We start from the raw sequence: 21,596 nt of genomic DNA, 5'->3' as shown, positions 1-21,596 counted from the left end.
ACTGATTGCCACATGTCACACAGCAAGACTGATAGAACAAAGAATGCCACTCAGATCCTCTGCCTTCCAAGCCTGATTCTCCACATTAACAATTAGACTGAACTTCCTTTCAAGAGACATACACAAACAACACTCATAACTGGTAACTTGCTAGTCATTCAGTTCTAAAATTGATATTAAGAAGAATCCAGTAGGTGACTCAAAAAAGTATTGAGAATGTTTAAAAAAATCAGATAATAAGGTCCTTGTTGTGGTTGAAACTCAGTTGTAAATTATTTTTCTCATCATAATTTTTCCCAAATTAGCATAAAATATAAATTTCTGAAATCCACTGGTTCACAATGTTTTAATTTCTCTTTCCAAAACCAGATTACAGGTGTCAGAGACTGTTAAAAGAACTATCACCATCATCTTAAAAAGTCAACTAGTCAGTCTCAACAGCTATCAACATTGTTTAAATCAAACAATATAAGTTCTAGCCTTACTTAAATTAGTAGCTATAATAGATACACTTTCTACCAATAGTCTATACTTAAACATCATAAAAGTACTGTCCCAGGAGAGGTGAAAAGTATGTGGTGATAATACCAACGTTCTGCAAATGACATGGGGTTCAATAGGCCTTATGTGAGGCCAAGATAAAATGTATAATATCACGGTTTCTGGACATCCAAATCCAGATATCAAAATTCTATAGAAATGTGAAGTTTTCTTCCATTTAGGACTAAGAACTATGGTGAGACCACGTCACTTCCAATTCAAATATTGATCAGGTGACAAATCTGAGGAACTGTCCCTGGTTGAGGTATCACTAGAGGAGGTTTTAGTTACCAGGACCAGGTGATATTCACCCAAGTATTCTAAATGAACTCAAATATGAAATTGCAGAATTACAAACTGTGGTATATAACTTAAATCAACTTCTATACCAGATGACAAGAGGATAGCTAAATGTCAGACAATTTTTTTTTTTAAAAAGGCTCCAGAGTGGATCCTTGCAGCTATAGGCTGGTAAGCCTAACTTCAGTACCAGGCAAATTGGTTGAAATTATAGTGAACAACAGATTTATCAGATACATAGGTGAACACGATTTGTTGGGGAAGAGTCAATGTAGTTTACATAAAGGGAAATCATGCCTCACCAATCTACCAATCTCAAGATAGTTAAGTCCAAAACAGACTACAGAGGGTTACAGAGTGATCTCACCAAACCGGATTACTGGGCTACAAAATGGCAGAGGAAATGCAATGTTGATAAATGCAAAGTAATGCACATTAGAAAATATAATCTAAACTATACATACAAAATGATGGGATATAAATTAGCTGTTACCATCCAAGAAAGAGATCTTGGAGTCAACATGAATAGTTAGTTCTCTGAACACATCTGATGAATGTGCAGCAGCAGTCGACAAAGCTAATAGAAAGTTGGAACCATTAGGAAAAAAGATAGATAATAAACAGAAAATAGCATATTGCCTCTATATAAATCCATGGTACTTCCAGGCCTTGAATACTGCATGCAGTTCTAGTCCTCCCATCTCAAACAGATATATTAGTAATGCACTTCTCTGTACATTTTCCAACAAAAAAATATGAGTGGTATGGAACAGCTTCCATATGGGGACTACTAAGTTTGGAAAAGAGGCAACTAAGGGGGGATGGGGAGATATCATAGAAGTCTGAAAAATCATGAATGGTGTGCAGAAAGTGAATAGAGAACTGTTATTTATCCCTTCACATAACACATGAATCAGGGGTCACTCAATGAAATTAATAGGCAACAGGTTTAAAATAAACAAAGAAAGGACTTCTTCACACAATGAAAAGTCAACCTGTGGAACTCATTTCCAGGAGATGCTGTTAAGGGCCAAAACTATGACTGGATTCAAAAAGAATTAGATAAGTTCATGGAGGATAGGACCATTACACACTATTAGCCAAGATGGTCAGGGATGAAACCCGTTGATTTGGGTGTCTCTAAGTCTGACTGACAGATGCTGGGACTGGAAAACAGGGAATGGATCACTTGATAATTGCTCTTTTCAGTTCATTATCTTTGAAGCATCTGGTATTGGCCATGGTCAGAAGACAGGATACTGGGTTAGATGGACCATTGGTCTGACCCACTATGGCCATTCTTATGTTCAAAGCTTCTTTGGAAAATAGTATCAGAGGGGTAGCCGTGTTAGTCTGGATCTGTAAAAGCAGCAAAGAGTCCTGTGGCACCTTATAGACTAACAGATGTATTGGAGCATGCATGTCATCCAACGAAGTGGGTATTCACCCACGAAAGCTCATGCTCCAATACGTCCATTAGTCTATAAGGTGCCACAGGACTCTTTGCTGCTTCTTTGGAAAATGTGTGCTATACTTACCACTGAACAGCAGCAGACAAAAACATTTACTCAAATTGAAGAAACTAGAGGAGAAATTCTGCTTTGAGTTCCACTGGTCTTCTTACAAGTTTTGCACAATCTCCAATACCATGAACATTTTGCACACCAGAAAAGTGCTTAACAAGATGGAATAGGTGAATATAATTTAGTTTACACAGATCTAGAAAAGGCAGCTAAATGTTTCCTAATGTATCTCACCAGATATTATGGTGGTAGATACTAAAGCCTTTAAACTGAACTAAACTAAAACAGAAGCTTATATAGAGAGCTGTATTCCAAAGTCAGGAAAGCTCGGCTATAAATAAAGTGAAAATTCATGAATTTTACCAGCATTATGATAATGTAGGTACACAACTGTCTATCCTCCACTAGCCCATAAAGAGAGATTTCTTATATTAGGCACAATTTCTGGGACCATTCATAAGCAATTCTATGACTCTGTCCACATATCTGAGGCATCGGCAGCAGCATACACTGATAACGAGGAAGTGCTGAAAGTTGTACATTTTTCTCAGACAGACATTTCAGTTTCTTGAACGTTCTCAGCAATATCTGGAAAAAGTTTGGATCACTTTCCTGGGCCTTAAACATGTCTTCTCAGCAGACAATGATAGCTAAATAACAAAACACACTTAAGGATTCTCACCTCAAAACATCCACCACTTAATCTACTATTTTAATTCAGGAGTTCTCTACTTTTTCATACATAGACCATATTTTCATACACAGATTGCCTGTGACACCTACCCTCACATACGCAACTGCATAACATCCATATGGCAACTACAACTGCTTATGTAGAATAGTAACATTAGAAAATATATTCATGTATTTTAGCTATCGTTTAATGCAGTTTAGCCCCTGGAAATAATTAGAAGAAGCTAGCACCACATGACTTGCCAGCTCTTTGTAGACCACTGGCAACTGCTCAGCAGATTGCCAGTGGTCCACAGAGCACAGTTTGAGAACCTATCTTAGTTCAATCGTACACATTTTCTTGACAGTGAATGCAGGTGACAACCCTGCTGGGAAGGTGAGCAAGACTTGCACTCATTTAGGCCACTTACAGAAAACTTGAGACACTTTCCTGAATCCAGCAAAAGGTACATACATACCCAAAGAAACTTTCCTATGGCATGATTAAATATGTTATTGATTACAAATTTGTCACCAAAAGCAAAACCCTCTAGCTGCCACTAAAATAGTCAATATTGGAAGTATCATTAAGGTCAGTTATCTCACTCAGCAGCTATTGAAGCATTACATGAAGAAAATGAGTGAATGCTAAATAATGAGTTAGGCCTTGACCATACCCTGAACTCACTTGGTCATGACCAAGTGATGAAAAGTTGGCAGTGACTGAGAAAATTAAAAGAGACCACACTAATTACATTGTTGGAAACTTTTATGAGGAGCAGAGTCTGAAAAGCACTTGGACTGGGGAAAATGTGATGGCATGCCTCTTCAAAAGCCATAGTAGCTCTTAACTTTTGTTTTTTCAACTCTCAGTCAGGAAATATGGGGAGTTGATCATAGAGACATAAGTGGTTAAGCCAGAGAAAGGGTATCATACAAGACTCAAAAGAAAGAAAAGACTAAACCCATAAGTAAGGCTAGTTAAGAAAGTTGTGGTACTGCTGCTCCTCATGTATATATTCCAGCTACCTCTCCCAGAATCTCCATAGCAGTAGTACTATATATGGCTGTAGGATTTGTGTAGAACCAATGTCATGCTAGAAATGGGTAGTGACTAGAGCTGATCGAAAATTTTACCATCAGAACCCTTTTCACACAGAAATGTGTGTTTTCAATTAAATGACAAACTGAAAAAAATATAATTTTATAATGAATACCAACCATTTTTCGGTTTTTTGCTAAAAGTTTTTAAGTTTTCAACAAAAAGTCGAAATTGTCCATGGGGAAAAATAAAGCGTTTTCTAATAGTGACTAAGGATAACCAGCAGTCATTGAACTAGAACTAAAATTTCTAAAAGGACAAGTGTTCCAGATAACATGGGGAACATGGGGAACGAGGGAATAATGAGGAAATAATTCAATTAAACATTGCATTTGATTAAAAATTTGCAATAATAAATAATAACTAAATTAGAGATGACTAAATTCTAGTTTATTCATTATGGGCTTGATCCTGCCAGGTCTGAGCTCTCTAACCCTGACTCAGCAAAGTACTGAAGCACCCATTTAATTTAAAACTTAGTAGTCCCATAAAATCAACAGGACTACTCACATGCTTCAGATTATGTGCACAATTATGTGCTTTGCTGGATCAGGGCTAGTGCTCAGCATTTTTTGGACGGAAGTTCTATTTGAAATTATTCAACAAATCTATTAAGTGAATAATTTTTGTTCTGCACATGGTTTCTGAAGAGGTCATAAGGAATATTCAAAATGTGCATGTATTGGTTTGTTACATGAACCACATGGCATTATTTCTGTTCCTAACTGAAGCTCTGAATTAGGAAACTAACATGCTCCTAAGTGCGGTTTGAATAGGAAGGGACTTCAGAACATGCCTGAGGGCTTTTCTGAAATTTGGTCTCAATGATTTGTGGAACTAAGCCAAGTCCCTGATGCTATCCAATGTGAAAATTGCTTTTGGGAAATACGAGCTCAACATTCACTTTTCATGAGAGTTTGCACTAATTAAGTATGAGCACATACATGCTCATGGAAAGTGAATATAATATCATTAAAGAGGTTGAAATTGAAATCCATTTTCAAATTTGAATCAAAATGTACAGACAAATATTTTACTATTGCTCAGCTCTAAATGTTATTAGAACTTCACTTTACATAAAGCACAATCTTTTGACAATCTTGTATTTGAAATAATACTTTAACATCAATACTTGGAGTTATCTCCACTTATTTAGGCTGTCCAAGCTCTAATCTCTGTTGAGAAAGGTATTTTAGTTTTGCAGTAGATGCGGTCAAAAGACAAAAGAATTATATTGTCACCTGAAAGCCATGTAAAAACTCTTTACTGCTACTCTGTATGATGACAGCCTTTCAGGCATAGACGAATAATTGTATTGCATCTATTTGAAGCAGATTGCAAATATGTAAAAAGAACAAAATGTTCAAAGCACTAAAAGGCTCCAATTCAGCAAAGTACTTCACATGCATAACTTTAAGCACATACTCAACTGCTTTGCTGAATCAAGCCCTATTAAAGTTAGCATCCTATAATGTGAAAATAGTATTAACAACCTATATGGGTTAACAAGTTTTGGATCGTTTTCATTAGCATCCATACTTTAGGTCTTATATGCATAGTGGAGTTGAGTGGACTCAGATATTCAACACTTGTAAAGAATCATAGGCACTTCTGGAAATGGCAGAGATTTTACCTTTGAGGATTAATAAACAACTCCATAAAAATGCAAATGTTAGGTTTGTAGTTCAGCCTATGAAAATATGAATTTTAGATTTAATCTTTCTGTAGTACATGGTCTTCAGGATTTTCATAGTTTAGCATAAAGCTGATCTAAAATTGTGTTTGCTATAATTCATATTTAACTTTATCCCTTTGCAGCTCTTATTTCATTTCATTTTCATTTTCCTAATTAGGCAATAACCCCAAGGAAATCCACTCTTGCCAACAGTTAATTACCATTTGGGGTTATAATTTATTACAAGCCATAATTTATAGACAGCAATATTTTAGAGGTATTTTTTCCATTTTAAGAAAAAACCTCTAACACTAACAACAAATGTAAAACCTAAAATAATATTTAAAGTGCTGCTGTATGGATGCTGGGAGGGTGTGTTGAAATTTTCAACAAATGAATCCTCAAATTAGAAATCTGACCTTTACAAAAGCCATACTTTTTAAACCCAAGTAATTCTGGGATCCCAGATCACCTTGTATTGATACACCTTGTGAGATCTGACAAACTAAGCATGGTCAGGCTCAAATACAACTTGACATGAGAGCTCTAAGGAACACCTAGCTATTAGGCAATTGCTGGTGGCAATTCAAGAAACAGACTTTTCTTTCTGAGTCACTATTGAACTATTTCATGGCTGCAAGATGAACTATATTATTGAAGGTGACACATTTTGGATGAGATGCAAACTCAAGACTTGATGCCTGTGTCATTAATGTTCTTAGTATTTTCAAAAGTAGGATTTTACCACATCCTGGGAAAATTATAAAGTCCCTCCTCATGCCCTCCTCCCCCATTTCATTTGGGAAAGGTATGATCTCCCTGTCCTAAATCTTTTATGATGTTTCTGTGGAGTGTTAAATCACTGATCCATTTTACCTCAGAGATGCCTACATTCAATGACGGATGGAGTAATGTCTGCATGTATTTTATAAAATTTTTGGATTCTTGAGGAAGAAAGGTGCTGTGCACATGTTTTATTCTATAACAACGCTCTCTCTCTCTCTCTCTCTCTCTCTCTCTCAGATAGTGATAATGCAGAAGTAATATAATAGGACATGTAATACTTTCAGTGATTTGGACAAAGAACATTTTATATTAGATTTTTATTTATGTAAATATTTGTACAAAAACTTGAGTAGGTAAGAGAGATATGGTAATGGTAATTTTTACTCAACGTGTCTGTAGAAGCTTGCAGTACACTAATGCACTATATTGAGAGTAATTATGGAAAAGGGGGTTAAATTCAGAACAACATATTGCAATGATTCCAAAAGCGTGCATAGTGTTTTCCAACACACACCAACATGCTGTTATTTATGGAAATTGTCATTTAGGTATTTGCTTTCTGGTGTCTACATGATGAGGACTGTTGTTGTCTTCTGTATCAATGTCTTTGTTGACTCAGTCGGGGCATATAAAGTAATATAGGACAGTAGTTTACTAGATGACATTTTTCATTGTCTTGGGGGCAGTGTTTTTTCATTGAAATCTTCTCTATCTAGCCTATTTCCATAGGGTATTAGTCTCAAATATTTATCAGAGAAAAATAGTTACAATACGAAAAGGCAATGGTCAGAGTAACTGCTGCAGGACTCCGTACCAGAAGTTTTACAAAATCTGCATTAGTAGTAAATATTAAATGAGAGGCGCATCCTGTTTCTACTACCATTTCATCTACTATCCATGAATCTTTTACTACTGTGTCCAGTTCCATTGCGCCCTTCCTTGCAAAACGAACACCTCATGGAGAACAGAAAGTGCTACCTTTTAAACTTTTATAAGAAACACCAGTGCTACCAGGGTTAGACTGGAAGAAGGGTACACACTTTGAAAATAGGTACTAAGAGACCAGTGTTGACATACTGATTTCAATACACCTGTACCATACTATACCATACTAGTGGTTGAGAAGTATGGGGTGGGCGTTCTGGAAACCTCCATGTATCTGTCTGGAACAGTCCAACACTGGATACTATTGAAAAATACATAGGGTCCATTCTCCTTTCCTCTTCCTCCTCCACCGAACAAACTGTCAAAAGACAAAGACCCATTGTAGAGAAAAAAAAAAGACCTAAAGAACTTTCAGGTGTAAGACAAGCACTAAACACTCCCTCCCTGTGCCCTTCTGAATTAATTGTGGCCTATTTACTAACAATCACCATGCAGAAGTATAATATGCCACACCATTTCCCCTTTTCTTGATTAGAGGAACAACAGTCGTATCTCAGATACTGCTGTGTGGTGAATATTTGTAAATGTTGACTTTTTGCTGGTGACCAGTGTACATGTAAATTGCTTCACGTAGACATGGTTTCCAAGGAATCATTAAAAGATTTTTCCCCTTCCCATACTTGTTTTGATTTCAATCGGCAAAATGCTTTAATACTTTGATTTGTTCTTCTTTCTGTTCACTGGAGGTGGTGCCAAATGGTGATAATGCTTGTTTGTGTGCGTGTGTCCAGTTCCAATGGGTTATTATGGTGGGTTTATTTAAAGTTAACAAGATGGAGGTGGCTGTGTATTTTGAAATATAAGCCACACATTTGCACTTTTAGGGTAACTGAGGTTTGGTGCTCTTTATGCATATTCTTATTTTTACTTGTATGGCACTATAGTTATGCACAGCACTTTACAAAGCAAATAAAATGGAGTCTCTAGCCCAAAGTCAAATCAAATACACTCTGTATTTACAAAGTGATATCTTGCAAAAATGTTTTGGAAAAACTACTCATGTTGATTTCTTAGGGGAACAAAAGGAAACTGTTCAGTAAAATAGTACGTCAATGTACACCAAGTCAACAAGAAAAGTGGTCTATATTTGTAGTGTAGATAAAGTAGGCTATACTACAAAAACAACCAACCAATCAGTGATCAGTCTGCTCAAGAGAAGCTCAGAAATAAAGGGGAACAGTAATAAAGTAATGAAGTTGTACGTCAAAATGGGGCAGGAGGGCAATGACAAAACTTACTGAATAGTACAGTATGCTACCTGCTCACATCAGGCTCCACTCTAGCTCCTGCTCTCTGATCCTCACTTTCATGAGCATTAAATGCAAACAATCATTTTAATCCTTGAAGATAGTTTCCAAGCTAATCAATGAAGAAACAAATTTTATTAGAAATGTATGTGTCATTGCTCCTGTTTCACTCAATCCAATTCATGATGAAGAAATTTCTTATAGTAAAGATTGTTAACTGGACTGCCAAGTAGTGAAATAGATGGATTCTCAGTAACACAACTCTTGTGTAACTACAAATATTTTGAGGGGAGAATAAAAATATAAATTATGAAAACATGTAATGCTGATTAATGTATTTTAACTCTACAGAATCAATGAGAGCAATGAATGAATATCAGACTTTACCTGAGGTTGGCACAAGTTGAGTTAAAACTACAATTCACAAACCACAGGTCGATTTGGATTTTAAAAAAAGATTCAAAGACACGCACACAAGATTACAGCTTCAGAATGAATGATCCCAGTATGAATGATTGTCTAAAAATGAGTTATACAACATAGGATAACATGGCAAATTATTTACAACTGTTTGTTTGTATCCTTGCCAGTCTATGTACATTCATTTCTGAAAATTACTGAAACGTTTAACAGATTATCATTAATTTCAAATACCATGCATTAAATACATTGTAAATATATTGGTCATGCCAATAAGTTGAGGTGGTTGCAGTGCAGAAAAGAGGACCTGGGGACGGAAAGCAGTTATGTGGCTACTTATGAATACATATCTTTTGGAGTATAACTTTGAAATTTAATTTCCAATTATAAATTTGTGGATTATTAATGTTTTGATTACAGAATACCACTATACAAGAGGTCTTAGAATTCATGTCTAATTTTATCAAATCAGGGAAAAGGATAATATATCATTACATGATTTAAACTATTCAATATAGCATAGAGATCAACACCGTAATAATGAAAGACTGTTACTCTGCACTTGAAAAGTGTTGCCATCACTATGGTCATATAATACACAAATAATAATAGGTGACTTTCAGAGACCTTTCCCATTAGATGCTGTGACAGACCCAGACCAGTGGGGTAGAGGAGTCTGGTAGAGGGCAAATACACTGGGCACTGGATGAGAAGTTTTCTGTTCCCTGAGTGACCAGAGCAGGGGCTGCACTAGAGTAATCAGGAACCTGCGAGAACCAATTAAGGCAGACAGGCTGATTAGATCACCTGCAGCCAATCAAGCCAGGCTAATCAGGGCACCTGGGTTTAAAAAAGAGCTCACTCCAGTCAGGTGGGCAGGAGCCAGAGGAGAGGAAGTGCCTGTGAGGAGCTGGGAGCAAGAGTGAGAGGGTGTGCAGCTGGAGGACTAAGGAGTACAAGCATTATCAGACACCAGGAGGAAGGTCCTGTGATGAGGATAAAGAAGGTGTTTGGAGGAGGCCATGGGGAAGTAGCCCAAGGAGTTGTAGCTGTCATGCAGCTGTTACAAGAGGCACTATAGACAGCTGCAATCCATAGGGTCCTGGGCTGGAACCCGGAGTAGAGGGCGGGCCCGGGTTCCCCCCAAACCTCCCAACTCCTGATCAGACACAGAAGGAGTTGATCCAGACTGTGGGGAAGATCACTGAGGTGAGCAAATCTGCCAATAAGTTCAGGACCCACCAAGGTAGAGGAGGAACTTTGTCACAACTGATGTCAGAGGTGGGATTTGGTGTGAACAGCGCTGCAGAAGGAGGAGCGTGATATTAAAAAAAAAAAAATGTAGAGGGTTTATTTTTCTTCACCACAATGGTACGGGCATTGATACAAGCTACGGCGACTCAGTAGGAGGCTACCTGTGTCCAGGCAGCTGCCCAACAGGAGGCAGTGCGGCTGCAGCAAGAGACTAATTGCCTGCTGATGGACCAGGCTTCTCAAGACTGGACTATGTTGCGGGAACTGGTAAACCAGGTGAAGACCTTTACAGAGCTGAACTGCGGCCACGATGGGACGCAGATCATACGGGCCAGGCATTGGCTGCAGAAAATGACGTGGGAGGATGATATAGAGGCATACCTTCTGGCCTTTCAGAGGACAGCCCCACGGGAGGCCTGGCCTCGAGATCAGTGGTCTGGCATCCTTACCCCATTCCTGTGTGGGGAGGCCCAGAAGGCTTACTATGATCTGCCTGAAGAGGCTGCAGCAGACTACCCCCAGCTGAAAGCAGAGATCCTGGCCAGATCTGGGGTAACAACTGCAGTGTAGGCCCAACAGTATCACGAGTGAAGGTACCAGGAAAACAAAACCCTGTGGTCCCAATTGAATGACCTCATCCATCTCGCACGAAAGTGGTGGCGAACGGAGTCCTGGAGTCTGGAAGAGATACTAGAAGATCTGGTCATCGACCGATACATGAGGGGACTACCACCAGACCTTCGTGCCTGGGTAAGCCAGAACGAACCCTCCACCTATGACGAGGTTGTTGCACTGGTAGAGAGGCGAAGGATGGCGAGGGAACTGACCCGACCAGTTAAGGAAGAGCCACCCCAGGTTAAACTAGCAGCACCAAGCCCTAGAGCTCGGGTGACTGGGCCACCAGGAGGGCTCAGGTGGAAAAAGAGAGAGGTTGAAGGCCCACCAGAGGCCACAAAGAGTCAGAGCATGGATGGAGAAGAGGATCATGATGGTAGATTGCCCTAACCAAGAGACCGGGGAATGCCTAAGGCCCCATACAGACGTTATGCCTGTGGGGAGTGGGGACATACAGCTGCACAGTGTCTCAATGCTGAGGAGCTGATGCAGTGTAACCTGGGGAACTGGGCAGACCCATGCTCCCTAATCCACCTTGTGGGGGTCTCACTAGCCCCACATATGTACACCAGACCAGTGAAACTAAATGGGGTAGAGACCACAGCACTGGTTGATTTGGGGAGTGCTATCACGCTTGTCTCAGGGAAGCTCGTCAAGTGTAGTCAGCTGCTGCGGGCTGAGTGTACAGGGATAACATGCGTCCATGGGACAGTTGGTTATTACCCCACCATCCCAGTAAAACTCAAGATTCAGGGGAACACTACTGAGGTAGCAGCAGGTGTAGTCCCTAAACTCCCATACCCGGTGCTCATAGGGAGGAACTTCCCAGGGTTTGGAAACTTACTCTCAGTAGGAGGATTGGAGGAAAAGGGGAATCCTGAAGTTAGTGAGGCATCCACAGTAGACTGTCAACCCCGTCTTCTCAGAAATATCCCCAGATTTATTTCCATTCCCAGAAAGGGTAGAAAGTCAAAAAGGGAAAGGAGGGCAGCTAAGGCCTTGGGAACCCGAATACTGACTCAAAGCCAGAGGGTCCCTCTCGTAGGTAGGCAGACCCGAGCAGCTGAAAAGGAGGCCACCCAGGAGGGAGAAGCACCTGAGTCTGACCCCCACCCTAACGCTTCTGAACCAGTAGAGGCAACAGAGACTGATGGCACCACAGGGTTTTGCAACGACTTCCGGTGACTAAACGAAGTATCCCAGTTTGATGCATACCCCATACCTCGCATAGATGAGCTAGTGGACCGTCTGGGGAATGCACGGTATTTGACTACTCTAGACTTGACAAAGGGGTACTGGCAGATTCCCCTTGCGGAAGACGCAAAGGAAAAGATTGCGTTCTCTACACCAGAGGGTCTTTTTCAATATACTGTCCTCCCTTTTGGACTACATGGGGCCCCAGCTACTTTCCAGCGCCTCGTGGATAAGCTATTACGCCCGCATAACAGTTATGCTGCTGCCTACTTGGACGATATGGTTATTCATACCCCAGACTGGGAAACCTATCTAGAGAAGGTGGAGGCAGTCCTTGATACCTTCAGGCGAACTGGCCTTACAGCAAACCCTGCCAAGTGCGCTGTAGGGTTTACAGAGGCCAAATATCTTGGGCACATTGTGGGAAAAGGTCTGGTAAAACCCCAAGTGAACAAGATGGAGGCCATCCAAAATTGGCCCCGACCACGTCGCAAGAAACAAGTCCGGGCATCCCTAGGTGTAGTGGGGTATTACCGACGATTTATCCCTCACTTTGCCACAAGTGACAGACCCAGACCAGTGGGGTACAGGAGTCTGGTAGAGGGCAAATACACTGGGCACTGGATGAGTAGTTTTCTGTTCCCTGAGTGACCAGAGCAGGGGCTGCACTAGAGTAATCAGGAACCTGCGAGAACCAATTAAGGCAGACAGGCTGATTAGATCAATCAAGGCAGGCTAATCAGGGCACCTGGGTTTAAAAAGGAGCTCACTCCAGTCAGGCAGGGAGGAGCCAGAGGAGAGGAAGTGCGTGTGAGGAGCTGGGAGCAAGAGGCACAAGGACCTGAGAGTGAGAGGGTGTGCTGCTGGAAGACTAAGGAGTACAAGCATTATCAGATATCAGGAGGAAGGTCCTGTGGTGAGGATAAAGAAGGTGTTTGGAGGAGGCCATGGGGAAGTAGCCCAAGGAGTTGTAGCTGTCATGCAGCTGTTACTAGAGGCACTATAGACAGCTGCAATCCACAGGGCCCTGGGCTGGAACCTGGGGTAGAGGGCGGGCCTGGGTTCCCCCCAAACCTCCCAACTTCTGATCAGACTCAGGAGGAGTTGATCCAGACTGTGGGGAAGATCACTGAGGTAAGCCAATCTGCCAATAAGCGCAGGACCCACCAAGGTAGAGGAGGAACTTTGTCACAATGCTCTCAAAATACTTTACAAACAATACTGAATGAAGCCTCACAACAGTATTATCTCCACTTTGCAGACAATAAAACGAAAACAGAAAGGAAATAGGATATGGCTAAGGCCAAACACTCAACAAGTCAAAGCTGGGAATGGAATCCAGATCTCTGAACTCCCAGTTCTGTGCCTTAACCACTACATGACAACTGTTCTCCAAATAATAGTTGTGGAAAGCGGTTATCAAGAAAGAGAAGAATTACATTTGTTTATTTAAACAGCAAACACTAACTCACTTTTTTAAGAAACAAAAATCAAAAATTGATAAGAACTTTCAAACTATGGGCTTAGCTTCAAAACCTGTATTTGCTACTTTGTAACCAACACCACACAAAATAAGAATATTCTAACAACAGACAACAATTGCCTTGCAGTCTTGGAACCACAACAGGCTATGAAGTCAAAACACCTACACTGACATGTGGGATTCTTTTTAATTGATACAGTACTTGGCACAATGGCAGCAGAAGCTTGTGTGTCTGAACATGGTCTTGTCTAGATTTGCATTAGATGTACAAGCACATTGAATTTTCCTACCATCTTCCAAATCTCTCCCTTGAATAATAATAGTTTGCACTTTTATCCAGTCTCAGATCTTTACAGACTTTAATTATGGATCATAACATCTCCATGAAGTAAGGAAATATGGCTCCCTTTTTCATGTGGAGAACAAAGAGGGGTTGAATGACTAGTCCAAAGTGAGAGGGTCAAGTGGCAGTCAGTATTAGGACTCTAGAGGCTTTAATCCTAGGTCCTTGCCCCAACTGCCTACATTATGGTCTCCTTTGATTCAAGACATCTAGATGTCTTGAGGAGCAGTGACGTATATAGAGTGACAATTTTAAACAACTGACATAGCAATGTTTTAATCTTCACATACATTACAAACCAGGTTCAAGATGCGTGTCATGGATCCCATATGTGCCATTTGTGCTAGTGGTGTAATGGCACTGACTGCACTCCAGCCCTGAACAACAGAGAAAAGATAATAGCAAACATTATCACACACGCTATAGGACTGGCAGTGGTGAGAGGGGGGAAAGGGGCCAATGTCTAAGAAGATTTGTTTCTGCATACTGGTCAAATTGGTTTAGAAGGATTTGCTAACTGAATTTTTAACAAAGATAAAAAAAGAGGATGAGGGCCAAGTGTAAAAATAAATGCACATACACACCTTATTCACATGATTGCAGATTAGTGTGCAAATGTATTATTGTGCATGCAACATATCCATGTGTACAGATTTGCATTCATGTGGCGTTTTTTGTTTGTTTGGTTGTTTTTTGACAAGTGGATGTTGACCATCTCTTTTTACGTGCATGGTCAGATTTTTTAATTATCCATGTATCACTGAAATCTCTCCAGCAATCATTCCTGTGGTGCCTAGGCACTAAAATAGCACATCCAACTGTAGTACTAATTGCAGCATATCATTGCCATCCCCCCTAGTAGTTACACAGAACCCTCTTTATTCTGGGCAGGAACTGAAGTTTTCCTTCCCAACACATAACATTAATATTTAAAAAAAAGAGGAACTTCTCTCTTATATGGTATATTTTATTATTATTTTTCTGCTTTTTTGGCATATTAAGCAGAGATTTCATCTCACAATAAAAAGCTTCAGAAAATACAAAAAGCAACATCCTAAACAAAATAGTTTTATGAAGCTGTCACTTATCCTTAAGCACATCTGTGCATTCAGCATTTGCACATTCTCTTTTATGTATACTGTTCTGATCAAATCTGGCATGAATGATGATCATTTTAATGTTCACGTAAAAAGTCTGTCTGGAGTCAACTAAGGGTATGAAGCAATTCCCCACTCCCAAACTTCCGCATAAATGCCAATATTATGGTACTGTACAAATGAGACTAGAGCTGACCGAAAACAACAGATAGAAAATTGAAATTATGATATAATTAGGTCATTTTGGGGATTCAGATGGATATCTGCAAATAAAAAAAAAATCATGTAGACAGTTGTGTAACTTATTTTAGGGCTTGTCGATACGGGGAGTTAGTGTGTGGCAAACCAAGTTGGGAATCTACTGTGCACAGCATGCTGTGCACTAATGTCCTATATGATCACTGTTACAAGCAGCTCAGGACTTTCATTGTGTTGTGGCAATGTCCACATGGTGAGTTTGTGCACGGCAAATTGGTGTGCTGTAGATTCACACCCTGGCTTGCTGTGCACTAGCTCGCAGTGTAGACAACCCCCTAGAATATACTAATAACTTACAGTTCCGATATAGTTTAGATTCTGGCATGTCCAAATTCCACTTTGGATTCTGGATAAGAGGGGAAATGAAAAACTGAATCTAAACAAAATTCTACTCACTTGCTTACCTCAAAATGAGACTTTGAAGGATGTTTGTTGTATTTCAATGAAAGCCAGTTCCAGCTGTAATTTCCAATAGTGAAGAAAGTATGTGAGGAGGAACAATAAGCCATTTGTCTCTCCTAGGGGAAAAAACCCTCCTAAATTATGACCAAATCCTTAGAGAAGATAAACACCTGGAAACTCCCATTAACTTCTATGAGAATTGTTAGACGCTCAGCATCAAACAGGATTTGACTCTTATAAAGTCAAAGCAAAGCACACACAATCTAATATAAAGTAAGCTCATTGGGGAAGGAACCATCTTTTTGTTCTAGGTTTGAACAGCACCTAGCACAATGGGGTCCTGATCCGCGACTGGGGCTCATTGGCACTATGCTAATACAAATATAAAAAGCATGTCAAAAGTATCAAAGGAAAGAAACGGGTTTGTTAGAAAGCAGAACAATAGCTGTTTATGGAAACAAATGGATTGTCTTAATCCATTTCCTGCATAGCCACATCACAGAAACCACCACTGCTGTTGGCACTAATTAACATCCTTTATTTATAGTGTCAACACAGAGGACAAGGATTAAGGGTCCAATCTTGTTATTGCCGAAATCAAGAGGAGTCTTGCTGTGGACTTTAGTGATCCATATTGTCCCATCTAGATTCCTCCTTCCACATGAAATGGGCTCAGTTAGTCCCATGCCACTGCAATCCCAACCTACCTCCTGCAAAACAGATCCAGCAGAGGACTCTCTGCAATGTACGTGGTGTAGCTGGCACTAACCACTTCAGGACCGTATGTCACTGCTATCTGATGGTTCTGGGGAGAAGTGCAGGATGGAAACCCCTCTTCCCAAATCTGTCTTGACTAGTGGGGATTGAGTGAGTAGGCCAGGCAAGAGTCATGCTAGGATGGCTGTTTACAGTGCTGGATGCCAGTGCTACATTTGCAGTACTCTCAAAGGAAAACTGTCTGCAGCTATCTTGAATGGAGGATCCAGAACTCCATTCATGGCTCCCAACCGTGCCTGCTGCTGCTGTAGTGGTGCGGTATGGAGCACTTAAAAGGACAAGCACATGCACCACCAGTGTTCCAGCTGGTAGTGTGTTGGAGGAAAGAGACATCCAGCCAGTAGCTACCCCTAAAAGTTAGGCACCTGTGACCCTAACAGCCCCTTTATGCAAGCTGGCATAGGGCACACCCAAGACAGTATTGTCAGAATATTTAGCCAGTGTCTTATAAGATATTGCATAAAAACTGGTGATCTATTCATCTTCAATATCATTGTGTGATGTGTATGAAGAGTTATGTATGAGTGCTGATAATATGTTCTTAAAATCATGGTGGAGACATCTGATGAACAAGGTTGTCATAGACAAAGAAAATTTGTTCTGCCTGCTTGCCTGTGTCTCCATTGTAAATTGAGTAATGTGATTCCAGAGACAAAGTTCATTTGCATCTGAGGTCTGGTCTACACTAGAGAATTAGGACAGTTTAACTATGTTGGTTGGGGTGCGGAAAAATCCGCACTCCTGAGCAGTATAGTTAAGCTAACCTAAGTCCCCATGTAAACAGTGCTAGGTTGATAGAAGAATTCTTCTGTCAGCCTAGTTACCACATCTCAGGGAGGTGGATTAATTACACAAATGGGTGAATCCCTCCTGTCAGTGTAGGTGGTGGCTACACTGAAGCGCCACAATGGCACAGCTGCAGCAGACCTGTCTATAATGTTATAAGTGTAGACAAGCTCTCAGCCAACAGGAAATGCTAACTGAGAGGAGAGTTAGGAAGACAGGATGGCATCTACTTCCTGGAGCATAAGCACCAGGGGAGAAGAAAAATATTATCTGAGGTTACACTTCAAACATATACATTTCAAAGATTTACTGGACTATAATAAGGAGGGAAGAGAACCCCTGAGTTATCCATCATGTAAGACACAAATGTGACCCGCAGTCTTGGAATCTATGAACAGGTGGATCCCTCAACTATGTGGGTTGAGGATGTGGAGAACTGACCGTAGATGAGAAATTACCCAATATAAGGATTGTAATCTGTTAAATTTTAGACACTAGAAAGCAGTTTTTATTTAGTTTTTATTCATCGCCATTTCTGTTTCTCTTATCTCTGCTCAGTATCACTTAAATCTCTGTTCTTTATTAAAAAAGTCATGCTTAGTTTTACTGTAAACTGTCTCAGTGCTCTGTATCAAGGTAAATAATGTATCCTCAGCTGGGGTAACAGGCTAGTGCATGTGTACTGTCTCTTTGGAAATAGTGGACTTAATTTCTGTGAGGGTCCAGTGACAGGGACTGGACCATTACAGGGAACTATGGAAACGGGGTTCACTGAACACTCACTGGTAGAGTGTTGAGGAGTTTGCAGGTGAGCTGGACATACTGGCATGAGAAGGAGCTGACACACAGTTTAAGCTCTAGCAAAGCTTTCTCTTGCTAAGGCATAGGGGTTACACAGTGGCTGCTGGTTCTTGGCACCCTGAGAGAGTGTCACAGCACCCTAGATGGTTGCCAATGTTGATGACCCCTAATTTCAGCCCTGAAAGGGTCCAGACTTAGCAAATTGATAGAGGAGTGGATGAGAAAAGGAGTAGTCAGGAGGTCAAGGGTAGAAAGATCACCATGATCTTAGAAACCTATTACAATGCACCAGGTGCTTCTGCAGGTATAGAGGCAAACTGAAGAGATGATGTACTGAATCTCTGTGAGGGATTCTGCATACACATTTCCTTCCCATAGGTCTCCTCCCATGCTGACATGGACCAATGCTAGGAGGAGCAGACTCCTAAGGGTATATTCATCACAGTGCAGAGGACATGCCAAAGATTCCAGGCACCACTTAAACCAAAAGGACTTTGGCTAAAGTCATACATACTTAACCTCCACAACGGGATATATTTTACCCTCAAAGATCATTATGACTGAACCATCCTCTCACACATATCTTAGGCATCAATATTCATCGACGCCCCACCTGAACCCCTCATAGCACCCCCAGGAGGTAAGAAAGTGATATTATCTTCATTTAACAGATGGGAAGCTGATGGCACACAGAAACTTAGGCCCAGATTTTTTTAAAGTGTTTACACTTACAATGCCTAACTATTTTAGGAGCCCAAATCTCATTTTTAACATAGATTTAGTCAGTTAGGTATTGCAAGGCCAAGTTCTATAACATCGAAACTCCTTCCAAAATCTAGACCTAAGTGACTTGCTCAAGATCCCACAGGAAGTGTGTGGCAAAACAGGGAATTGAACCCAGGTCTACCATGTCATAGGCTTGTAGTCTAACTACTGGACAGTCCTACCTCTCTCCTCTACTGTTGATCCCTCCAGGCTTGGGCTATGGCATATTGGTGGGCCAGCACGAACTTTGCACCACTTCATGCTGTACCAGTTCTGTTGCTCAACAGAAGACCTGCGTCTGTGAGGCTCTGAGATCAAATAAATTTATTAAGAAAGTCTGAAAGATGTGTATCTACTATATAAGGCAGCACTTACTTGGTTAAACTGTTTAATAAGAATGTTCACGTAAAATCATTTTTTCATTTGCCCAGTACAGTTGTCAGTAAAGTACAGTGACAATTTATCATTGATGTAACACAATAAAAGAACATAACATAAGGACGGCCATGCTGGGTCAGACCACAGGTCCATCTAGCCCAGTACCTTGTCTTCTGAAAGTGGCCAATGCCAAGTGCTTCAGAGGGAATGAACAGAGCAGATAATCATCATGTGAATCATCTTCTGTTGCCTTGTGATGCACTAATTATGTCACAGGCTTATTCACTGCTGAAATATGTAGCTGAGACCCTTGTTTAAAACATATCAGCATCCTGCAAAAAGATTTGTTAGGCCTGAAACATTTCATGAATAAAAAGAGGGAAGGAGAAATGACATCAAGGAAAACATGTAGAATGCTCTTTGCTGTCATTTACACATATTTGAATCTTTAAGTTTGGCTTCACTTGGAAACATCACAGAATAATCATCATATTGGTTTAGTTTTAAAAAAAAGTATTCTACAGGATACTAAGACACAGAAATCAAGACTGCCATATTGTCACACAGTTAGCTTGTGGCTGGGTCTTACACTGCTGCACAGGAAGTTAGAGAGCAGCAAGTCCTCAGTTCCATCAAACTTTTATAGTGTAGGCATACTCACATCACCTCTATTGCTGTGACTGGGCTCAAGGGGGCACAACAGGTTCCATTACTACTTTTCCTAAGGAGCAAGTGGGTAGGGAGTGGGTAGAGCAACGGCTCCACTCCCTCTATTCCCCAGCCAGCAGAGCTGGTGGGATCGAAGTGGGGAACATTGTGCACCCTGCAAAGAGCTGTAGTACCTCCTTCCCCATTGCGAAAGAGGAATGTGGGAGCAATTTTGCCTCCAAGCTGCGTCTAAGACAAAATGCCTCCTTTGCAAGTGCAGCTTATGTACTGTCTGCTGCTCAGGGCTATCCCTAAATGCACCATGTAGAATGCAACACATGCCAGAACAGTAATAATAAAAACAGATTTGGAACACTGAAGGTCTCCACAGCTGACTACCAGCTATTGGTTACATTTTGTTTCTAACATAATACTATTTCAGAACACTAAAGCCCCAGAGACCACCATATTAGATTCATTTGAAGCTATGAACTCAGGTTCTCCTCCCACATTAATATCTATCACACTGCTCCTGCATAGTCTAGGCTGTCAATGGGCACAGAGTCTGGGGATCTTCTTTCTTTTGTTTAAACATTATCTTACGGTTCTCAATCTAGATTTATTTACAGTCTATTGCTATGGATATGATTATTTGCATGGAAGACTCTTTTATGGTTCTTTCATTTGTGTATGCTATCAAAGTAGTAAAAAGTTTGAAAACAGACATACAAAACAATCTCTGAACACCACTGGAAATGCTCAGATGTCAGTTATTTGTTTACAAGCTATATTTACACACTTTCCAGGAAAGAAATACTGTGAAGGCCAAACATATAGGTTTATTAAAAAAAAATAAAAATAAAGATAAAGATCCATCTGGGATAGTATAGTTAGGTTAACAGGAGCCAACACAGCTTAACTTTCATTTTATATCCTACCTACATACCATCAGCTATTTTTTTAAACTGCAGCTCTACCAGGATCACAGTCTCAGAACAGAAATGACTGGCAGCACACCACCACAGTTTTGAATGTTTCTTTGTGTTTGGATGTGTGCGTGTTCTCACCTTTACTATTCCCCTGTTTTCCATTCCTGAAATTCCAATAAGTCTTTTAAATCCCATTGAGGGATTTACCACATTCATTTAAATGAGGATTACAGAAAAGCGTATGAAAAGATGAAAATCTGATCACTATTGGAAGGCCAAAGATTGAAAATATCGTAAATAAGGGCCTATGTACACAAAAGCTCTTAGGACTAAGCCTTTCTTAAAGGAAGCTGCATACTGAAGGATACTGAATCATTTCCATCCCAAATCCAAGCACAAATGGTGAACAGGCACTCTGACAAGTGCCATTAGTAGAATGGTTTAATCTTTCACACTGCACTAATCTGTTTCATTAGAACTTCATCTCAATTTGTCTGTTACCATGCTGTCTGTGTTTCAATGGCAAATCTTCAACAGCCTACCATACAACACAATGCAATAGTTTTCAAACATAACAGGCTGGTAAGTGAGTACAGATCTTCTTTGCAGAGGTGCTGGAACAATTTGTACAGTGGGGGTGCTGAAAGCCATTGAAC

At 40.4% G+C, this 21,596-nt stretch overlaps 1 protein-coding gene across 5 annotated transcripts in view; it reads right to left on the bottom strand.

The window, feature by feature from the left end:
• The window catches only part of SNTG1 (syntrophin gamma 1), a 543,852-nt gene that overhangs the window by 206,200 nt on the left and 316,056 nt on the right, over window positions 1-21,596 (bottom strand). Inside the window, exons 1-2 of one of the 5 annotated variants that reach the window (XM_050942003.1) lie at window positions 8,802-8,887; window positions 7,711-7,841 (exon numbers count right to left, since the gene is read on the bottom strand). The exons of the other annotated variants lie outside the window; for them this stretch is intronic. Of the exons in view, the coding sequence (XP_050797960.1) occupies window positions 7,711-7,809 (99 nt within the window). The 5' untranslated portion in view covers window positions 7,810-7,841; window positions 8,802-8,887. Of the gene's footprint in view, window positions 1-7,710; window positions 7,842-8,801; window positions 8,888-21,596 lie in introns of those variants that run through there. 5 annotated transcript variants of the gene reach the window in all.

Source organism: Gopherus flavomarginatus, chromosome 2, assembly GCF_025201925.1.
Source record: "Gopherus flavomarginatus isolate rGopFla2 chromosome 2, rGopFla2.mat.asm, whole genome shotgun sequence".
Taxonomy (NCBI): Eukaryota; Metazoa; Chordata; order Testudines; family Testudinidae; genus Gopherus; species Gopherus flavomarginatus.
Note: the sequence above shows the minus strand (reverse complement) of the source record. Positions and strands in the feature narration are given on the sequence as shown.